This window comes from Chiloscyllium plagiosum, unplaced genomic scaffold, assembly GCF_037043375.1.
Source record: "Chiloscyllium plagiosum isolate Xiang-an unplaced genomic scaffold, Cpla_swu_hap1 HiC_scaffold_37, whole genome shotgun sequence".
In the NCBI taxonomy this organism is placed as follows: domain Eukaryota; kingdom Metazoa; phylum Chordata; class Chondrichthyes; order Orectolobiformes; family Hemiscylliidae; genus Chiloscyllium; species Chiloscyllium plagiosum.
Genome location: NW_028270175.1, coordinates 24,985,564 through 25,005,367, shown reverse-complemented (window position 1 = coordinate 25,005,367; position 19,804 = coordinate 24,985,564). Strand labels below are relative to the sequence as shown.

At 41.7% G+C, this 19,804-nt stretch overlaps 1 protein-coding gene, 1 long non-coding RNA gene and 1 pseudogene across 2 annotated transcripts in view; 2 read left to right on the top strand and 1 right to left on the bottom strand.

Annotated features, from left to right (window-relative positions):
* LOC148139782 (uncharacterized) overlaps positions 1-19,804 on the top strand; it is a 519,617-nt gene that overhangs the window by 34,237 nt on the left and 465,576 nt on the right. The gene's annotated exons all lie outside the window — the stretch shown is intronic.
* On the top strand, positions 565-19,495 carry slc66a1 (solute carrier family 66 member 1). Its single transcript, XM_043675771.2, has 8 exons — positions 565-629; positions 802-1,004; positions 4,495-4,624; positions 8,151-8,238; positions 10,643-10,794; positions 11,326-11,418; positions 11,853-12,038; positions 14,801-19,495. The coding sequence occupies exons 2-8, from the start codon at positions 862-864 to the stop codon at positions 14,885-14,887; spliced, it is 879 nt and encodes a 292-aa protein (XP_043531706.1). The 5' UTR covers positions 565-629; positions 802-861; the 3' UTR covers positions 14,888-19,495.
* Positions 9,301-9,419, bottom strand: LOC122540499 (5S ribosomal RNA; annotated as a pseudogene).

Sequence of the window (19,804 nt, the reverse complement as noted above, 5' to 3'; positions counted from 1 at the left end):
GGATGGGTATATGAATGGGAAGGGTTTGGGAGAGATATAGGTCGGGTGCTGGCAGATGGGATCAGATTGGGTTGGGATATCTGGTCGGCATGTTCGTAGGGTCTGTTTCCGTGTTATACATCTCTATGACTCGTGAGTAGATAGGGAGAATCTGTTCCAGCTCGTAAGAATCAAGTTTTTTTTTAATCAGAGGGCATAGATTTAAAGTGATTTGCAAAAGGACCAAATACACTACGAGTAATAAAAATCGCGGAGAGAAATTTTGATGTGATTTCTGTACTGAAAGTAATAGGACACAAGTTTCATCATGATTGAGAAACAACAGCACAACGTTCGCATAAATGGTGACCACGGCTGTTTAGTAAATGATTTGCAACCAGACTTTGTTGAAGCGGTACATTTTACGGGGGAAGGTGAGGAAATTGAGTGGGGCTGTACTTTGGAAAGGGAATGTACAAGCTCATTGAAACACACAGAGCAAAGAGCACCTGAATGAACGCCCCTGGAAGTGCACTGTACCATTTGATGTCAGTATCATGTGACCGATTTATCACATGACTCATCATGTGATCTATCTGCTTGGTACCTCTGCTGTGCAGTGAAGTTCTTGCTTTTTCAAGATTCTGAAGGTAAATTGGGAGCAGATTGTCTTGTCTCTGGGGATTATTGTTTCCCCACTGAATTTGAGAACTGACTCGTTACACAACCGCTTACCTACAGAAACTGCTGCCGTCTTGTTAATGTATTGGGCTGTTTCTGCTCTGCTTCATGGTCAGTTTCTTGTTTCTGTGCTTCACCCAGGCCCTTATTAGGGGAAGTTGTCTTTGAAGCAAAACTCCTCCGAACAGTGTGGTGTGAGTGATGGGAAATTTCACCACCGATTGCCCGAACGGATCTCTCTTTATCTGGAATATACTGAAAGAGTGCACCGAAGATGGCAGAGATTTGGCGAGTGTTGTTTTGGGCTTGTTCTCCGTCTTGTGTTTCATGATGGCTGCTTTCCCGTAAGTACAATTTGCTGTTCATAATTCAGTCTGTCAGCTGAAACGCACAATTGGCGAGGAGCGTCTGAAAATGTGTATATGCGTGAACGTTTTCAGTGACTTACACATATGCATGCTTCCACCACCACCAAAAGCTGCTGATTTTGTACTGCATAACTCTGAACAGGAGGAAGCTGGTCACCCCTTCGAGTCCCATTCTATGACAGCGTGGCACATGGTTCAACACCATTTTACTTTTCCTGTACTGGTTAATACTTTTACTTAAGAAGAAATCTTAATGTAGTGATTTAGAATGAGGTCAGTTAGTTGGATCTCAGAATGAGTTCCCTGATTGGGGCTGTTAACATGGTCTAATCAGGAAGTCCCGGCTGACCAATATAAACAGGAGTGTCGAGAAAAAAGATAAACAGGAGTGTCGAGTTCTGTTCAATCTCAGTCTGCTCTGAACTCGCTGGGTCAGTGTCATGTACTATGTATGTGTAAATAAAGGATGACTTAGTGGCAGGATACCTGTCTATATGGAGTTATTTCACTTGCCATTTGTCTTGTAAATACTTCTAAACAATCACTCTTCTCCCCAGAAAATCCTCCTCCTCCCAGTGCTAAATTACCACCCCTTATTCTGAGACAATCCGGGGACCTGCATCTACCCTGCGATGGTCTCTTCGTTCAGCAGGACCTTACCATTAAGTGTATAAGCCCTGCCTTGATTTGCCTCTACCAAATGTAGCACCTCACATTTATCTAACCAATCCCTGTAAAGACTTTGTTTTGAAAGAGATCACCTCCCAATCTTCCAAACTCGGATAATATCTGATCTATTGAATCTTTCATTGTAGATCAATCTCATAATTCTCAAGAATTACTTTGAACCTTCTTAAAATGGAGAAATCTAAATCATTGCCTCAGCATTTTTGGGTGTCTAGTTTAACAAAGGGTAGTGACTAATCCAAATATGGAACTAAAATGCATTTTAACTTGCAGCAGTATTAAGTTTCAGTTCACTTGGAGACTGCTGACTTGCACCATTTAGTTCCAGCACACAACCTCATTTTGTAAATGTCTGTTATTTTCCTCTAGCTCTCTAGGCAAAATTTTCAATTAGCTCTAGGGTAATTGAGGATATAAGAATAAAAAATGTCTGTCCCAGATAGTGTACTCAACCTCATTACAATTGTGCCCGATATTCACTCTCCATCGCTTGGATGGACTGCATAGTAGAAAAAGTGTTGCTGGAAAAGCGCAGCAGGTCAGGCAGCATCCAGGGAACAGGAGAATCGACGTTTTGGGCATAAGCCCTTCTTCAGGAATGAGGAAAGTTTGTCCAGCAGGCTAAGATAAAAGGTAGGGAGGAGGGACTTGGGGGAGGGGCGTCGGAAATGTGATAGGTGGAAAGAGGTCAAGGTGAGGGTGATAGGTCAGACTAGGGTGGGGGCGGAGAGGTCGGGAAGAAGATTGCAGGTTAGGAAGGCGGTGCTGAATTCGATGGATTAGACTGAGACAAGGTGGGGGGAGGGGAAATGAGGAAACTGGTGAAATCCGAGTTCATCCCTTGTGGTTGGAGGGTTCCTAGGCGGAAGATGAGGCGCTCTTCCTCCAACCGTCGTTTTGTTGTGGTCTGGCGATGGAGGAGTCCAAAGACCTGCATATCCTTGGTGGAGTGGGAGGGGGAATTGAAATGTTGAGCCACAGGGTGGTTGGGTTGGTTGGTCCGGGTGTCCCAGAGGTGTTCTCTGAAACGCTCTGCAAGTAGCCGGCCTGTCTCCCCAATATAGAGGAGGCCACATCGGGTGCAGAGGATGCAATAGATGATGTGTGTGGAGGTGCAGGTGAATCTGTGGCGGATATGGAAGTTTCCTTTGGGGCCTTGGAGGGAGGTGAGGGGGGAGGTGTGGGCGCAAGTCTTGCACCTCCTGCGGTTGCAGGGGAAGGTGCCGGGAGTGGAGGTTGGGTTGGTGGGGGGTGTGGACCTGACGAGGGAGTCACGGAGGGAGTGGTCTTTACGGAATGCTGATAGGGGAGGGGAGGGAAATATATCCTTGGTGGTGGGGTCCGTTTGGAGGTGGCATAAATGACGGCGGATGATGCGCTGACTGCATAGTAAACAAGCATGAATCCTTGCTCTTTCTTCAAATTTACAGGACTCTGAACAGCCATGAAGTTATGTACACCACTTTAAAGGACTGCAAAATGAACAGTTTCTGTCAGTAACAGTGGCCACGAAACTGGTTAAATTGTTAAGGACTCTGGTTCTCTGAGTGTACTTGACAGAGGTTTGACATTTGCCATTACAATTTGCCATTGCTATGTGCTCTGACCTGTATGGCACCAGACCTTTACCTGCCCAGCAGTGATTTTAAAAAAACACTTTGTATCTAAATGGTGCAGTAGTTCACAAAGGTGACCCATGTTCTCAGAACAACCAAAGATGGTTAATAAATGCAATCCTTGTTAGTGATGAACAAATTCCAGGAATTTATTTTAAAAATACATACTGGGATCAGTGTCAGACACAGACACCAAAAACATTTCAGATTCTTAATGCAGCCAGTATTGTCACCCACTAAAGCTGGAATATCTTTGCAAAGTGTGCCCAATTTCTGCTCAAACTCTAGTTTTGAGCTTGCCATTTGTAACATAATTGGTGGCACACTGTATCACTGCAATGTTGACTGGTTGAAGATCTTTATCAATGCAAGAGGTCTCACTCTCCTGTTTGTGTTGTCATGCTCTTTTTTTTCTTTTCAAGAACATATTCAACCAATTCTCTTTTGAAAGTTGACCATTGAATCTGCTTCCACCATCTCTTCACACTGTAAAGTCGTTGCTTAGGAAGTATCCCATTTCACTCTGGTCCTTTTGCCAACTTACCTCAAACTTGTGCTCCGTTGTTACTGACACTGCTGCTTTTTGAAATAGAGCTAAGGGAAGAAATTATCCGAAACCTGACAAATAAAAATATTTTATGTTCTCTACGAATAAGAAAGAAACAATTAATCCACCCTCTCCTACATCTATTGTTTTACAGATGCATTTTAAATTAGCTGTACCTAGAAGTAGTATCAAAGGAGATTAGAGGTTGTCCTTGTTAAAATATTTAATCAATCTCTAATCATCTTTGTAGCTAATGTAAAATCCAAGCACTAATCAAGCCTGAGCTTGCCTCACTTCTGAGATCAGGCATTGTCAGATTCCGAAGGTGTAGACTGTCCTTATCAGTAAGTATGGGAAAGATGATTGTCTGTCTATGACGTGTGAAGCAAAGAGTCTTTTGAAGTAGCCATAGAGGAAATGTTGCATCTGAGCGGAGGGTGGCATGTTAAAAGTGAACCTGAATGGATTATCTCTGTGTTAAAATGATTTGGGGAGCATGTTTACAAGCATCCTCCTCTATTCCTAGAAAGGAGTGTTAAGATGTGTACAGATTTCTATAACTGTCTTTTTATTAAGATTTTGCAAAATGGTTTATAACTCACCAATTTTATTTTAGGCAATGTTATAGTTCTTATCTGAAAGGAAATATGGACCAAGCTGTGTCAATCTGGTTCCTGATTGGTTGGCTCGCTGGTGACTCATGCAATGCTATTGGTGCTTTCCTAGCTCAGCAATTGCCAATACAGGTGAATAGTTTTCACATCATAAGATGATGTCTGCATGAATACTTTAATAGCCCAGTTAAATAATCAGTTGAAGATTAGAACAATTTGAATATGACTGCAAACCTTTTGAATTACAAGACCTGCCACATTTTAGTTTTACATTCTGGATTAATTTGTACTGGGTGCCTAGAGTGGAACTCCATTAAATTACCTGACCCAAGTTGTTATTAGGCATTGTGAATCTGTATCATATGCAATTACCTTGTGCAATTAAATCTCTCTCGCATATTGGCCTGGGATTTTTCCTAGATCCTGAAAGATTACAATTTTAAAAGACAATGCATTCCTGCTTGAGATGGGTATAAAGAACAAAGAAAATTTACAGCCCAGGAACAGGCATATCGGCCCTCCAAGCCTGAGCTGATCTAAATCTACTGGCTAAACCTGTCGCCCAGTTCCTAAGTGTCTGCATCCCTCTGCTCCCCACCTACTCAGGCATCTGTCCGGATGCATCTTAAATGAATCTACTGTGTCTGCCTCTGCTAGCAGCGTGTTTCAGACACCCACCACCCTCTGTGTGAAGTACATGCCCTGTGTTTCCCCCTTAAATGTTTCACCTCTCACCTTGAAAGGGTGACCTCTCATTATGGATCCTTCACCCTGGGGGAAAAGCTTATCGCTATCTACCCTGTCTATACCCTTCATGATTTTGAAAACCTCAATCAGGTCCCCCCTCAATCTCCTTTTTTCTAATGAAAACAAACTTAACCTACTCAATCTCTCTTCATAACTAGCACCTTCCATATCAGGCAACATCCTCGTAAACTTCCTCTGCACCGTCTCCAAAGCATCCACATCATTTTGGTAATGTGGCGACCAGAACTGTACACAGTATTCTAAATGCAGCCGAACCAATGTCTTGTACAATTTTAACATGACCTGCCAGCTCTTATATTCAATACCCCATCCAATGAAGGCAAACATACCATATGCCTTCTTGACCATTCTATCCACCTGTGCAGCAACCTTCAGGGTACAATGGACCTGCACTCCCAGATCTCTCTGCTCATCAACTTTTCCCAAGGCTCTTCCGTTCACTGGATAATTCGCTCTAGAATTAGACGTGCCAAAATGCATCACCTCCCATTTGTCTGGATTGAAAACCATCTGCCACTTCTCCACCCAACTCTCCAATCTGTCTATATTCTCCTGTTTTCTTTGACAGTCTCTTATGCTTTCTGCTACTCCAATCTTCATGCCATCTGCAAACTTGCTGATCATACTAACAGTGCCCTCTTCCAGATCATTTATGTATATCACAAACAACAGCGGCCCCAGCACTGATCCCTGTGGAACACCACTGGTCACCTTTCTCCATCTCGAGAAACTCCCTTCAACTACTCTGTCTCCTCTTGCTCAACCAGTTCCTTATACACCTAGCTAGAACATCCTGCACACCATGTGAACTTCACTTTCTCTATTAATCTACCATGGGGAACTTTATCAAACGCCTTACTAAAGTCCATGTACATGACATCAACAGTCCTTCCTTCATCTGTCAACTTGATCACTTCCTCAAAGAACTCTATTAATTGGTAAGGCACGATCTTCCCCCGCACAAAACCATGTTGCCTATCACTGATAAGCCCATTATTTTCTAAATATAAATAGATCCTATCCCTCAGTACCTTCTCCAGCAACTTTCTCACCACTGATGTCAGGCTCACTGGTCTATAGTTACCCGGAATATCCCTACTACCCTTGTACAGCAAACTTCCAGTCCTCCGACACCACCTGTGTTTAAGGATACGAGGAAGATATCTGTCAGGGCCCCAGATATTTCCTCTCTCTCACCTCCCTCAGCAACCTGGGATAGATCCCATCCAGTCCTGAGGATTTTAGATTAGATTAGATTAGATTACAGTGTGGAAACAGGCCCTTCGGCCCAACAAGTCCACACCGACCCGCCGAAGCGAAACCCACCCATACCCCTACATTTACCCCTTACCTAACACTACGGGCAATTTAGCATGGCCAATTCACCTGACCCTGCACATCTTTTGGACTGTGGGAGGAAACCGGAGAACCCGGAGGAAACCCACGCAGACACGGGGAGAACGTGCAAACTCCACACAGTCAGTCGCCTGAGGCAGGAATTGAACCCGGGTCTCAGGCGCTGTGAGGCAGCAGTGCTAACCACTGTGCCACCGTGCCGCCCACAAATTTGTCCACCTTTAACCTCTAGCATACCCAACACATCTTTCCTACTTGCATCAATGTGATCCAGCCTAATCAAACTTCTATCTCTAATCTCAACATTCATCATGTTCCTCTCCTCAGTGAACACTGATGCAAAGTAATCATTCAGAATCTCATCCATTCTCTCTGGTTCGACACACAGCCTTCCTTCATTATCCTTTAGTGGACCAATTCTTTCTCTAGTTACCCGCTTGCTGCTTATATAAGAATAAAATGCTTTGGGGTTCTCCTTAGTTCTGCTCGCTAAAGCTATTTCGTGATCCCTTTTAGCCCACTTGATTCCTCGTTTAAGACTGGTCCTACTCTTCCGATATTCCTCCAGGGCCCACTCTGTTCTTAGCTGCTTAGACTTTATGTACATTTCCCTTTTCCTCTTGGCTAGTCGTACAATTTCTCCTGTCATCCTTGGTTCACGAATCTTGCCCTTCCTATCCTTTTGCCTTCAGTGGGACATGCCTATCCTGCACTATTTTTAACCTATCTTTGAAAGCCTCCCACATCTCAAATGTGGACTTCCCTTTAAATAGCTATGTCCAATCCACATTTCCCAATTCCTGCCTAATTTTGATATAATTGGCCTTGGCCCAGTTTAATACTCTTCCCTTATGACCACTCTCCTCTTTGTTTACGAGTATTCTAAAATTTACAGAATTGTGGTCACTGTTGTCAAATAAATCTCCCACAGCAACTTCTACCACCTGGCCTGGCTCATTCCCCAATACCAGGCCCAATATAGCCCCTTCCCTCCCCAGACTATTGACATACTGCTCTAGAAAACTCTTCTGGATGCTTCTTACAAATTCTACTCCATCCCAACCTGAGTGTATCCCAGTCAATTTTGGGAAAATTAAAATCTCCCATCATGGAGAGGGGCAAAATAGAATATAATTGCAAAGGGTGCCATTTGTGGGATCCAATGGTGAGTCTTTGAGTCTCTCTCGTGGAAGATAACCAGCTAGATCAATGTCACTCATTTTAAAAATTAAAACTTACTTCCCTGTTTCATAACCCTGTCGAAGCCTGACTGCAAATCCCATCCACCCATGCTGCATGGCAAACTGAGATCAGTTACCTCCTCAAGAACCAGCTCTGGAACCTGGCCACTGTGGCTCAATAATTCTTTACCATTATTTTATGCATGGAGTTGTTCCATTTTAACCAGATATCAGCACTGCCTTTGGTCATGTACAAACTTGATTTAAAGAATGTTTGCTGATGTTCCTGTACGTGAAGTGGATTCTTAATGATTAATATCTGAACTATCTCTACTGTTGTTTGCTTTTTCCAGATTTACACTGCTATATATTATGTTTTGGTGGATGTGATAATGGTCTCACTATATATTTATTATGCAGTAAAGAACAGGTCCAGACCAGGTGAGTGACTTTGTTTAACTACTGTTTAATAACCTACCTTACTGTTTTGCAGTTCGCTGCCAGATTGTCCTTTTTTATCTCATGCTTGTCTTAGGAAGTATGTTTGTACTGCAGGTATAGTCAGGTGTGTGCATTACTTGGAATCAGCGCATCATACAAAACCAAAGGAGACCACTCAGCTGATCAGCTCGGTGGCTGTATTTCATCACCCTCTCACTAGATATAGTACTAAATCATTTTGGTTTTCACAAAATAAATAGCTATTGTTATATGACACATTGTTTATTACAACCCTTTTGGATGTAAATTTGGATCTTTATTTCAGTTGACAAGATTACAATTTAATTAAGTAGCTTCGTTGTTCTTTTTATTTTTGCTGCAAACTATTCAGTTGAAAAGATGCAATGCTGTTCCTTGAGTTCCATTAAAAGCTGTAGGAGGCGAAAGGCTGAGAAGGAAGGGGGAGTAGCATGTAAATGGAGAACAACTGGCAGCACAGGTTTTCATAAAAAAAACTCACCAAAACCAGCTTTGGTCTCTGGGTACAGGAGACTTCACTGTGATCTGTGCTCCCACTCTAATTTTGGCCTCATGTTGCTCTGAAGCTCAGGAGACATGTTTGGAAGTGGTGTGTTGGGAATGTAGGCAGTCAGATATTCTTTTCACCTGCTGGATCCAGCAACCTAATCTCCCTTTAGTCAGCGAAGCTTTCTCAAGATTGTGCTTTAGATTAGATTAGATTAGATTTCCTACAGTATGGAAACAGGCCCTTCGGCCCAACAAGTTCACACCGACCCTCTGAGAGCAACCCACCCAGACCTATTTCTCTACATTTAACCCTGACTAATGTACTTAACACACTGGGCAGTTTAGCATGGCCAGTTCGCCTAACCTGCACATCTTTGGATTGTGGGAGGAAACCAGAGCACCCATAGGAAACCCTTGCAGACTCGGGGAGAATGTGCAAATTCCATACGGACAGTCGCCCGAGGTGGCGATTGAACCCGGGTCCATGGTGTTGTGAGGTAGCAGTGTTAACCACTGAGCCACCAAGCCGTCCCAAGCCTACTGCAACTGGTATTCCTAGGCGGTCTCTCATCCAAGTACTAACCAGGCATGAGTCTACTTAGCTTCCGAGATCAGACGGGATTGGCTGTTTTCAGACTAGTATGGCTGTAGGCAAACGTGAAAATTCCTATCCAAATATGGTTGGAGAGGCGGTGTGATGCCTGGATGGAAAGTGAGTAGTTTGATTTTGTAAAGAGGGGAGAGAAGAATAATTTGAGGTTAGTGTTGAGTAAGTGATACCCTAATCGCCTGAAAATGGATGAATCCAAATGTAATTTTTATTTTTGAGCTTTCCTTATCAACTTTTGAAGGATTAAAATGTCTATGTGCTGTCTCTCACTATCCAAGGGTTCAGTGTTGATTGGGAGACGTATCTAAAATGTTAAATTTGTTGGACAAATTTGGCTCTGTTGAAGTGAGGAGGATCAGAACATTTCCCCCAAATTTTGTCTGGTGGGATATAATAACCTTTGTCCAATTCCAATCCACCCACTTCTGGTTTTAGATTGCCTGTCCCACGTCTCTTCAGCCAACTGCCAGGAGCAGGCTCACAATGTGGCTGCATGCCTCTGGCTTAATCTCCATTCTCAATTTCACCCTGACTGGTGTGGGACTTGGGGAAGCTTCACCAACTAAAGGGAAGCTAGAATGCTGGATCCAAGCTGGTTTCCAATTGCCTGCATTCCCACTCTCCATCACCTCCAAATGACAATCTGTCCAGTGATTGAAAAGAGTGGTTCATTGTGCTCCTGTTGAGCTTCTACAATGCAATAAGGGAGGCTGTTTTTTTTTTTGAGACTGGGCGATCAAACGTGGAATGGGTGAGCCCTTTGCTGTGCTAACAGTTGCTTTCCACTTAAATCTGCTCCCCTCTCCCCCTCTAATCCTACACGGTTTTAGTGAAACTCAAGGAAAACGACTTCATTTCACATTTGGGTATTTTGCAACCTTACAATCAATCTTAAGGTCGACAATATCAGATCTCACCCACTAAATCTATTGTTTGAAATGACATCTAGTGCTGGTAATAACCGCTTTGTTTCTCTGTCTCCATGCATCATCATCCCTTTTCAGTTAATTTCTCCTACCTTTCACCGACTGACCCTATTCCCTCTGGTTCTTTCCTCCTCACGTTTTCCCTGCTTATTGTCTAATACTAAGTCTCTTAACATTCTTTCAGTTCTGGAAAAACAAATTATCAACTTGAAACTGCTTTTCTTTCCCCATAAAATTCAGTTTTTTTTTTAATCAACCACTGTCACAGAACAAAGGCTTCAAATGTCTTAAAAATAAATCTTTCAGATGTGAGAGAATTCAAAGCTGTGGTTTCTTTCAGATGGGACTGTAATCAATGCCATTGTTGTATTTGTGATGTTTGGAGCGACGGTCTCCTTGTTCCCAGGAAACCATTTGGGGTCTCCAGTTCAGGACGTACCAAAGTTTACTAGGCGTTCTCTTTTGGCTTTTCCACACTTCTTTGCTAACCAGGTCAGTTCTAACTTCACTGTCATCTTCTGTGCAAAAGATACTGAATCCCTGCAGCTTTTTTGATGTCAACTCCCATCTTTTAAGACAGAAATGCCAATAATTTTGTCATCTGTAGTGACTTTGTGTGTGTTGGTCCAGGCCAGCTATATAAAGTTGACCTTTTCAGTCTTGTTCTAAATTTTTATCTGGAAAAACTCCTCAATTCCTTTTGTTAATTCTTAAATATATTGTGTATCTTCCGCTGTTCATGATTTTATCGTAAACTCATTCAAGTAACCTGCTGTTTTATCTTTCCACCTCTTTTTTTTATTGTTTAGTACAAAAGTAGCCCTTTGAATAATAGGTTTGGAGGCTCGATCATAACATTTCCTCCCATTTCAGCAGAATTAGTACAGTTCAATCAAATTCACAAGCTTCCAGTTACAGAAAGCAAAAAAGTTCTGATGCCATTCAGCAAGCATTTGTATGTTGATTCCCTTTTTTTATTTGTATTAAACTGTTAATATTTCATCTGTAATGTTCCAAATGCAGGAATTTACTACTCAAGAAATCATCGGATTTACAATTGGCTCCTTCTCATCTGTGTTTTACTTGACATCTAGGTTACCACAGCTATGCAGAAATGTGAGTGTTTGTGGCTTTCAAGCAGACGGTTCCATAATGCAGTACTGAAATCTTGTGATGCACCCAAAACCCAATGACACTTAGAATCCCATCAGTATGGAAGCAGGCCTTTTGGCCATTCAAGTCCCCAACAACCCTCTGAACAACATCCTACCCACACCCACCATATCCCTGTAACTTTGCATTTCCCAAGGCCAATCCATCTAACCTGCACATCTTTGGACTGTGGGAGGAAACCAGAGCATCTGGAGGATGCAGACACAGGGAGAATGTGTAAACTCCACACAAGCAGTCACCAGAGGCTGAGATCAAACCTGAGTTCCTGGTGCTGGGAGGCAGCAGTGCTGACCACTGAGTCACCATGCCACACATGAAAGAGGATAGCGAATACTTGATGTGTTGTATTTTCTCTCTTGTACTTTTTTTCTTCCCAGTGGAAAAGGAAATCTACAGAAGGCATCTCCCCTTTCCTCTTCACCCTGATGATTGTGGGGAATCTAACATATGGTCTGAGTGTACTGCTGAAAGAGCCAAGGCAAGGGCAAAGCGAGGGCAACTATGTTGTGCACCATCTTCCTTGGTTGATCGGTAGTTTGGGAACCATGGGACTTGACGTGGCAGTATCCTTTACAACACTTCTGGCTGTTCCCATTGGAATGGCGGGTTATGAAGGTCATTTCAGGCAGTTCCATGGACAGCAGATAAGTATGCCACCCAGCTCAGAATAGTGTTGTATGGTTCAGAAAGGCTCTCACTTGATGTATAGTTTGAGTTGCTGGCGTCAGTCAGATTGCAAACTTTGCTGTAGTTGGCCTGAGTGCGTGCCAGGCTGGTGATCATATTCATGACAATCCACTGCAGACATCAAACTGTTCCGACATAGAATCATAGAGATGTACACACGGAAACAGACCCTACAGTCCAACCCGTCCATGCTGACGAGATATTCCAACCCAATCTAGTCCCACCTGCCAGCACCCGGTCCATATCCCTCCAAACCCTTCCTATTCATATACCCATCCAGATGCCTTTTAAATGTTGCAATTGTACAAGCCTCCACCACTTCCTCTGGCAGCTCATTCCATACAGGTACCACCCTCTGTGTGGAAAAAAGTTGCCCCTTAGGTGCCTTTTATATCTTTCCCTTCTCACCCTAAACCTATGCCCTCTAGTTCTGGACTCCCCCACCCCAGGGAAAAGACTTTGTCTATATATCCTAGCCATGCCCGTCATGATTTTGTAAACCTCGATAAGGTCACCCCTCAGCCTCTGATGCTCCAGGAAAAACAGCCCCAGCCTGTTCAATCACTCCCTGTAGCTGAAATCCTCCAACTCTGTAAACATTCTTGTAAATCTTTTTCTGAACCCTTTCAAGTTTCACAACATCTTTCTGATAGGAAGGAGATCAGAATTGCACGCAATATTCCAACAGTGGCCTAACCAATGTCCTATCCTCCATACTCTGACCATTAAAGGAAAGCATACCAAATGCCTACTTCACAATTCTAAGTACCTGTGACTCCACTTTCAAGGAGCTATGAACCTGCACTCCAAGGTCTCTTTGTTCAGCAACACTCCCTAGGACCTTATTATTAAGTGTACAAGTCCTGCTAAGGTTTGCTTTCCCAAAATGCAGCACCTCACATTTATCTAAATTAAACTCCATCTGCCACTTCTCAGCCCACTGGCCCATCTGATCAAGATCCTGTTGTAATCTGAAGTAACCTTTGCTGTCCACTACACCTCCAATTTTGGTATAATCTGCAAACTTACTAACTATACCTCTTATGCTCACATCCAAATCATTTAACTAAATGATGAAAAGTAGTGGACCCAGCACCGATCCTTGTGGCACTCCACTGGTCACAGGCCTCCAGTCTGAAACACAACCCTCCCACCACCACCCTCTGTCTTCTACCTTTTGAGCCAGTTCTGTATCTAAATGGCTAGCTCTCCCTGTATTCCATGAAGTCTAACCTTGCTAACCAGTCTCCCATGGGGAACCTTGTCGTTGGACTTCAGTAAGGCATATAGTTCACATCCATCATTCTGCCCTCATCAATCCTCTTTGTTACTTCTTCAAAAAGCTCAATCAAGTTTGTGAGACTTCATTTCCAATGCACAAAGCCATGTTGACTATCTCTAATCAGTCTTTGCCTTTCCAAATACATGTACATTCTGTCCCTCAGGATTCCCGCCAACAACTTGCCCACCACTGATGTCAGGCTCACTGGTTTATAGTTCCCTGGCTTGTACCACCTTTCTTAAACAGTGGTACCACATTAGCCAGTCTTCCGGCACCTCACCTGTGACTATCGATTATACAAATTTACTATGATACACCTCTGGAACTGAACATCTCTGGATGAAGGGGATATTTTCCTTGTGAGAATTTACTACTTTAGTCAACAGTAGTGCAATTCAAGGAAAAGAGGCAGTGATGGATATTTTGGAGCAGTCTTGTGCACTAGTGAGCTGCAATGTAGTGTGGTGGTGAAGGGACGGGGCTATTTATTTTGAGGTTAATTGTTAAAGAGTAATATTTTATAGAGTCACACAGTAAGGAAACAGATCCTTTGGTCCAAGTCGTCCATTCTGACATTTCCTTTGGTACCTACTGCACAAGCTGTTGGACTGTTCAGGAGCAGTGAGAACTGGATATGTACTTGAATGCTGCCTTGCTAGCTAGGTTCAAACAGAGAAACTTGTCTTTGTAAAGCCTTTCGCCCACAGAAGTATGCTTGAAGTGTACATCACTGTCACAATATTTCAAAGATCCAAATATGTGTGAGTGGTTACTGCTGTGCCATCAAAATTGTTCAAGAGTAATGTTTCATAGAGTCACACAGCAAGGAAACATCCTTTGGTCCAACTCGTCCATTCTGATATTTTATTACTGCCATATTTCTGGGGAATCTCTCAAGTGTGTTTCACATAGTGAAATACCTTGAAATGCAGAGGAGAATTTGGTTAGAAACCACAGCAAACATTTTGTGAAGGAGACTCAACAAACAGTGAGCCCTGACTTACAAAATGACTCATGATGGTTTTTTTTATTAATGGGTAACTGTCGAGGGAACAACAAGGAGAGAGTGGTGCTGTTTGAGAGAGGAATGGTTGACCATAAACTAGCTAATTAATGAGCTATCTGCATGGCTAGTCTGGAAGGAATCTTCTGGGCAAAATGGAGGAGCAGGAGGTGGAGTTTGTTTTGAGATGTATCGAATCAGGCTAGAGGGAAGTTTGCTGTGAATTGTGGTCTGGTTATACCTAACCTGGGGCTGCCTGATTTGTGTTCTTTTATCCAAGAATACAACTCAATTTGAGCATACGTTTAAGATAAACCATTTGTTTGTCCTTAATTCTTAAAAAAAAACTGCAGATTTTGTTTCAGTTCTTCATCTATCAAGAGCAAAAATCTGATGAAAGTAGACCATTGATTAATTCAAGTGGACATCGAGCTCTTTAGCAGTGAGGCAGTACTTTCCAGTAACTGTAACCGCTCTACAGGAAAACCTGGTTTATTTTTTAAAAGCGTTTTTGAAGCTAGACCTACGCAGGCCTTTGCCGAATTTCAAGCTGTTACTGTAAAGAAATTATTAGAAAAATTCTCCAACTAAAAATCACCAGAGAGAACTCAACTGTAAGAACAATCCTTTTTGTGCATCATTACGTTTGCAACTGTGACTGAAGATAAATGTTTAGTGCCTGATACTTTGACCTTGGAAATCAATCAACACACAAAAGCCATTGCCAGAAATGCGAGGGTGAAGCAGGTGCCAAATGCATCTGATCAAACCATCTCAATCATTACTCAGGACCAGTGGTTTTGAATTGGCTTTGTGCAACTGGATCAGGTCATTCCTCATTCCTTCCATGTGTGAGGAAGGCCATTATTGGTCCGTTGGGGACAAGCTGCTTCTAAACTAATCCAATCAGTGATGTGAATGTGTGTGTGAATGTGTGTCTCATAGGAGTAACTGGAAATCTCACATCCCACTTTGAACAATGTTGCATCCAAAATGGCTCTAATTATTATCTGTTGCAATCCAGAAAAGCCATAGCAACTCTGGATAGCAAAAAGAGCTGTCTTAACAATGGACATCACTGCTTGATATAGTTTACATTTTCGAATTTTATCAAATCCAGAACACTAAATATAAAGGGCCACAACTTCCAAGAAGTGGTTTCAATCTGAAAGTGTATTGCTCTCTGATATTATACTCAACCTTTGATTTGATTCCCATCCTGTACGGATTTCACTACCTCATTCTCAGGATGGGGAGGAAATGGACCATGTCTCTGATTGCTATCCAATGACTCCAACAGCTGAGTGTCTGTAAACCTTGAGGATGAGTACGATGGTTGCTGAATAATCTGCTGGTGCTTGCTGCCCAGGATCCCAAATGGAAAAGACCAGTTGAGCAAGGCAGCAACAAGTGCCGATCTGTATCCCAGCAGGGATTTGATGTCCAGGAGGGGGAGGGAGAAATGGGATTCCATGTTTCTGGGGCTTGGGGTTTTTTTTTCTCCAACCTCAGTGGAGTCCAGTTCAGAGGAAATCAGGCACTAAATGCTAGGGTGTAGCTTATATGCTGTTCTTCAGGCTCTGTCTCACACCCAAGCAGCATGGGGACTGATCTAGCTTGTTCATATTTGCCCAATTAAAGGAGGCCAACCACAGTTTTTCAGCCTACCTTCAGGTGTCAGAAGCCAGTATAGTTGCTGGTCACAGACTGGGTGAGCAACACTCCAGACAGGTTTTACAGTTTCAACATGCACAGGTGGGAATGGCCACAGATCACCCTATAGAGGTGGCCTGGCGCAAAAGCTATTTCTAAACTAAGCATTAGCTCCAACCTCATCCACTCATCACTGTCACGCTGGAGAAAATCAGTGTATTTCCTCATGGCTCCAACTTCAAATCTGCTGTTGAATCAAACGGTAGGATTCAGAAGCTTTCACCATCTCGGCTGTGGGCTGCTTGTAAGTACAGCTGCAGTTTGAAATTGATGGTGTGAATTGGAACCAAAATACACGACTGTGTATGTTGGGCATTCGTAACTGAGTCATTGAGATTTTATTCTTAGGTTTGAGGGATGTGGTTGTAATTTTTTTTAAATTACCAGGATTCTGAAATTTTGATTTTCAACCATCAGGGTCCATTTCAGAATGTGAAAGATTTTTGTCTCCTGAACGTTTAGGGAGCAGCAAGGCTTAGTTATGCCAAAAGGTTGAATTTTAATGTGTTACTGATTTGAACAGTATTCCATTGATAGAATCCAACAGTTCTGAATTCCCTGTCTTAAGCACACTTGCTGTATCCTCCCTATATTGAAATCAAGATTCAAATAATAATCTATTTTTAACCTAGTTTTCAGTCAGATCTGTGACTTCCTTTAGTTTTCCTTTCCTCCTACATTTGGGCAAACTTTAACAGAGAAACAGAAATCTGATATGGTCTCTTGAACTTTTCTCTCTTACCCTTTTACAATATTCTCTTCTACCTTGTCATTGTTTACAAAATTAAAAATGATTTTACATGGTATCACAGTTGATCACTTTGCACTTTATATCAATTGTGTCAAAGTTTACTAAGTTTCTCATTCTATCCAAAGGTACAACTAAACATTTTTATTTTTGTTGCTTTTTTTTAAAAGAAGGGCTTCTGGTTTTTATCCACTCTTTGTAACTGTTTGCTGTTTTGAGAATGACTTGTATATGCTGTATAACAAAGCATATCCAGTTTTCTACCTGGTTGAGTTGTGTAGCCAGCTGCACTCACTACCTCTCTCCTGGCTCTGCACAAATTGAGAGAAATTTATGACCACCAGTGGTTAAATAATTTGAAATTGGGATCTGATTGACCCACCTGAACAACAATTTTAAATGTTTTGCTTCATAGTTAACAACTGTATATCAGACCTGAGTTGGTTCCATATTCTTTAATTCCTTGCATAACAAAACCTTGTCAGTTTTGGATTTGATTTGGAAGTAGATATCATTTATTCAAAGCAGCTTACCAGCTTTTTTGAGGGGTGGGGTGGGGGTAGAAATGGTGGTTGCTGATAATGGAAAGTAAGTTCCAGGTTTACACTAATGCCTTCGAGGTAAGAACTCTAAGTGTTTTGCAAACCATGAAGGGAAACAATCCAACCACTTGAGAAGGTTGCTTAAGACTAGAAGTTAGGCCTAAGATGAACTATTATAAACAACATCAGGTAAATTCTATGAAGTATTACAGCCAAAAAGCATTATCTTGTAGTTAGGGATTTAAGCTGAAATCTGTGCCTCAACTGCTGGCCTTTAGAGCATGGGAGTCACTAGGACTATAAATGGTTGAGTAATGTGTAGATTCTGGCCAGAAGAATTATTGACATTTACACAATTCAAAGGAAGAACAGAATTTTGTGGAAATGTACAGCAGATCTTTCAGTGTCTGAAACGGGGAAGGCAGCTTAATGTTACCCAGGAGACCCACTGGGAGTTCCTACTTTAGGTATTAACCTCATTTTGATCATGACTTTTTTGCCAGAACAATGTTGAGAGATATCTGGGATACATCAGTTGTAGGAATGAGCCCTTCTCGCTTTAGCAGCTAGTCTTCGCTTGTTCAAATTAACTGATATGTCTTGGACATCTGATTTGGAGGGAATTTCATTTTTCAAATAAATGGTGCTATTGTAAATTTGCTATTGTAAATCACCAAATTTTAGGATAACTGTTTCATGAATTATTATTGTATTACATTTTTTAATCTGACTAGAAACTGCTAATTTATGATTTAGTTAGATTTTCAGTTTCACAATGTTTGAGTCTTTGCATATTGAACTGTTTTTCTTCAGAATTCAAGATTACTATAATATAAATGCTGTTTTATCTGATATATACTAAAACAGTTTCTGGGTATACATTTTTTTTGTTCAGTCTTTTTTATATTTGGGTTTTGTTTCTTCCTGAATATGTTTTTGTTTTAAATAGGAGTGAATGTTTGCAAACTGAAAACCATTTTTGATAAAGCAAATAACATTTATACTTCCAATTGTGAAATGCTTTTTTTAAAATGGAAAGGAAAAGCAGCTTGGCCATGTCCGTGATAGAGGGAGCTCTTCATAGAATCGTGCAGCAAAAGCAGGAGGTTTTCAGCCCATCATGAAGTACTTTGAGGATGTCATCCAGTTTTTTGCCCCGCCCCCCACTCAATAACTGCCATGTTTCCAATTTCTAATTCTGGTTTGAAAATTACAACTTAATCTGTTTTTGCTAACTTTGAAGGCATTCTAGATCATTACTTCCCAGGTATTAGTACAAGAAGGGAATTTCTGTCTGCTTCATTTGCAAATTCTCTCAAACCCGTGTGTTTGTGGAGATTGCCCCTCCTACGTGGATGGGGTGATTTTTGAGCATTATTCAATCTTCCCCCTTAACCTTTCTGCTCTAAGAAGTCCATGCTTCTCCAGTCTGTCCAAATCACCCTGCCCACTACTTCAGCAACTTGATGAAGACCTTGACCTCCTTTAAAGTCTGGTGTACTCAACTGGATGTACGATTCCAGCAAAGACCTAATCAGGAAACTTTATTTCAGATATGAGACTAAATTTCTGCTGTTGCCCAGTAGGTGCCACTGTGGTCACATTGATAGGTTGTGTCCAAATTGCAAGTTTGTTTCTTACACCAGTTGTAAAATAATAATTTCAGTCGGAGGATTAAGTACAGTGACTACTCTAGCTTTTTAGATGTTTAATTATAAACTTAACAGGTTATTCCAGTATATGCTAACTTTCTTGCTGTTTATGTACACTTTTTCTTTCAAAACCAGTGATTCCATACATTGCTTTGAGAATGATGTAGACTGAATCTATTGTTGCCCATCAGTACAGAGAAGGGACTATTTTCTACATATTATGGGCGATTTGACTGCACTGACCCCTGCAGTGCTCGTCAGGATTAGCCTGCATTCAGGCAGTTTAGCCATTCTTAGCAGAAATCAGTGTTACCAATTTTTAAAATGAAATTTAATTTCTTATTACTGGTGTAATCTATACAAATTTTAAATTTATTAAACAAATTATGTTGACATTTGTGTACTGGATTGTTTTCATTTTCAAATTTTTTTTGTTTTAGCTGTTCAAGTGAAGTGATTTTTGTGCGGTGATGCATTAAGTGGGACTGAATGACTTTCTTGTGCTGTGGCCTTGTGTCAAGGGCATTGTAAAAATGGAAGCTGTTGTATTCCTTTTTTCTCTTGATCTCACATTTTGAACTCCTGGTGGTTCTCCACCTGGCAGTTTAATACTGTGCTGAGCTGAACTGAACAGGAAAGGATAAACATTGAAAATAGGAGCAAGATTTAGGCCATTCACACCTGCTCTGCCAGTCTCCATGA

What these genes read in the sequence shown, in the direction of transcription:
- slc66a1 (XM_043675771.2), top strand. Translation starts at nt 862, where the DNA reads ATGGGAAATTTCACCACCGATTGCCCGAACGGATCTCTCTTTATCTGG. An exon ending in TTCATGATGGCTGCTTTCCC is followed by an intron (nt 1,005 to 4,494) that starts GTAAGTACAATT and finishes ATTTTATTTTAG; the next exon opens with GCAATGTTATAGTTCTTATC. An exon ending in TACCACAGCTATGCAGAAAT is followed by an intron (nt 11,419 to 11,852) that starts GTGAGTGTTTGT and finishes TTTTCTTCCCAG; the next exon opens with TGGAAAAGGAAATCTACAGA.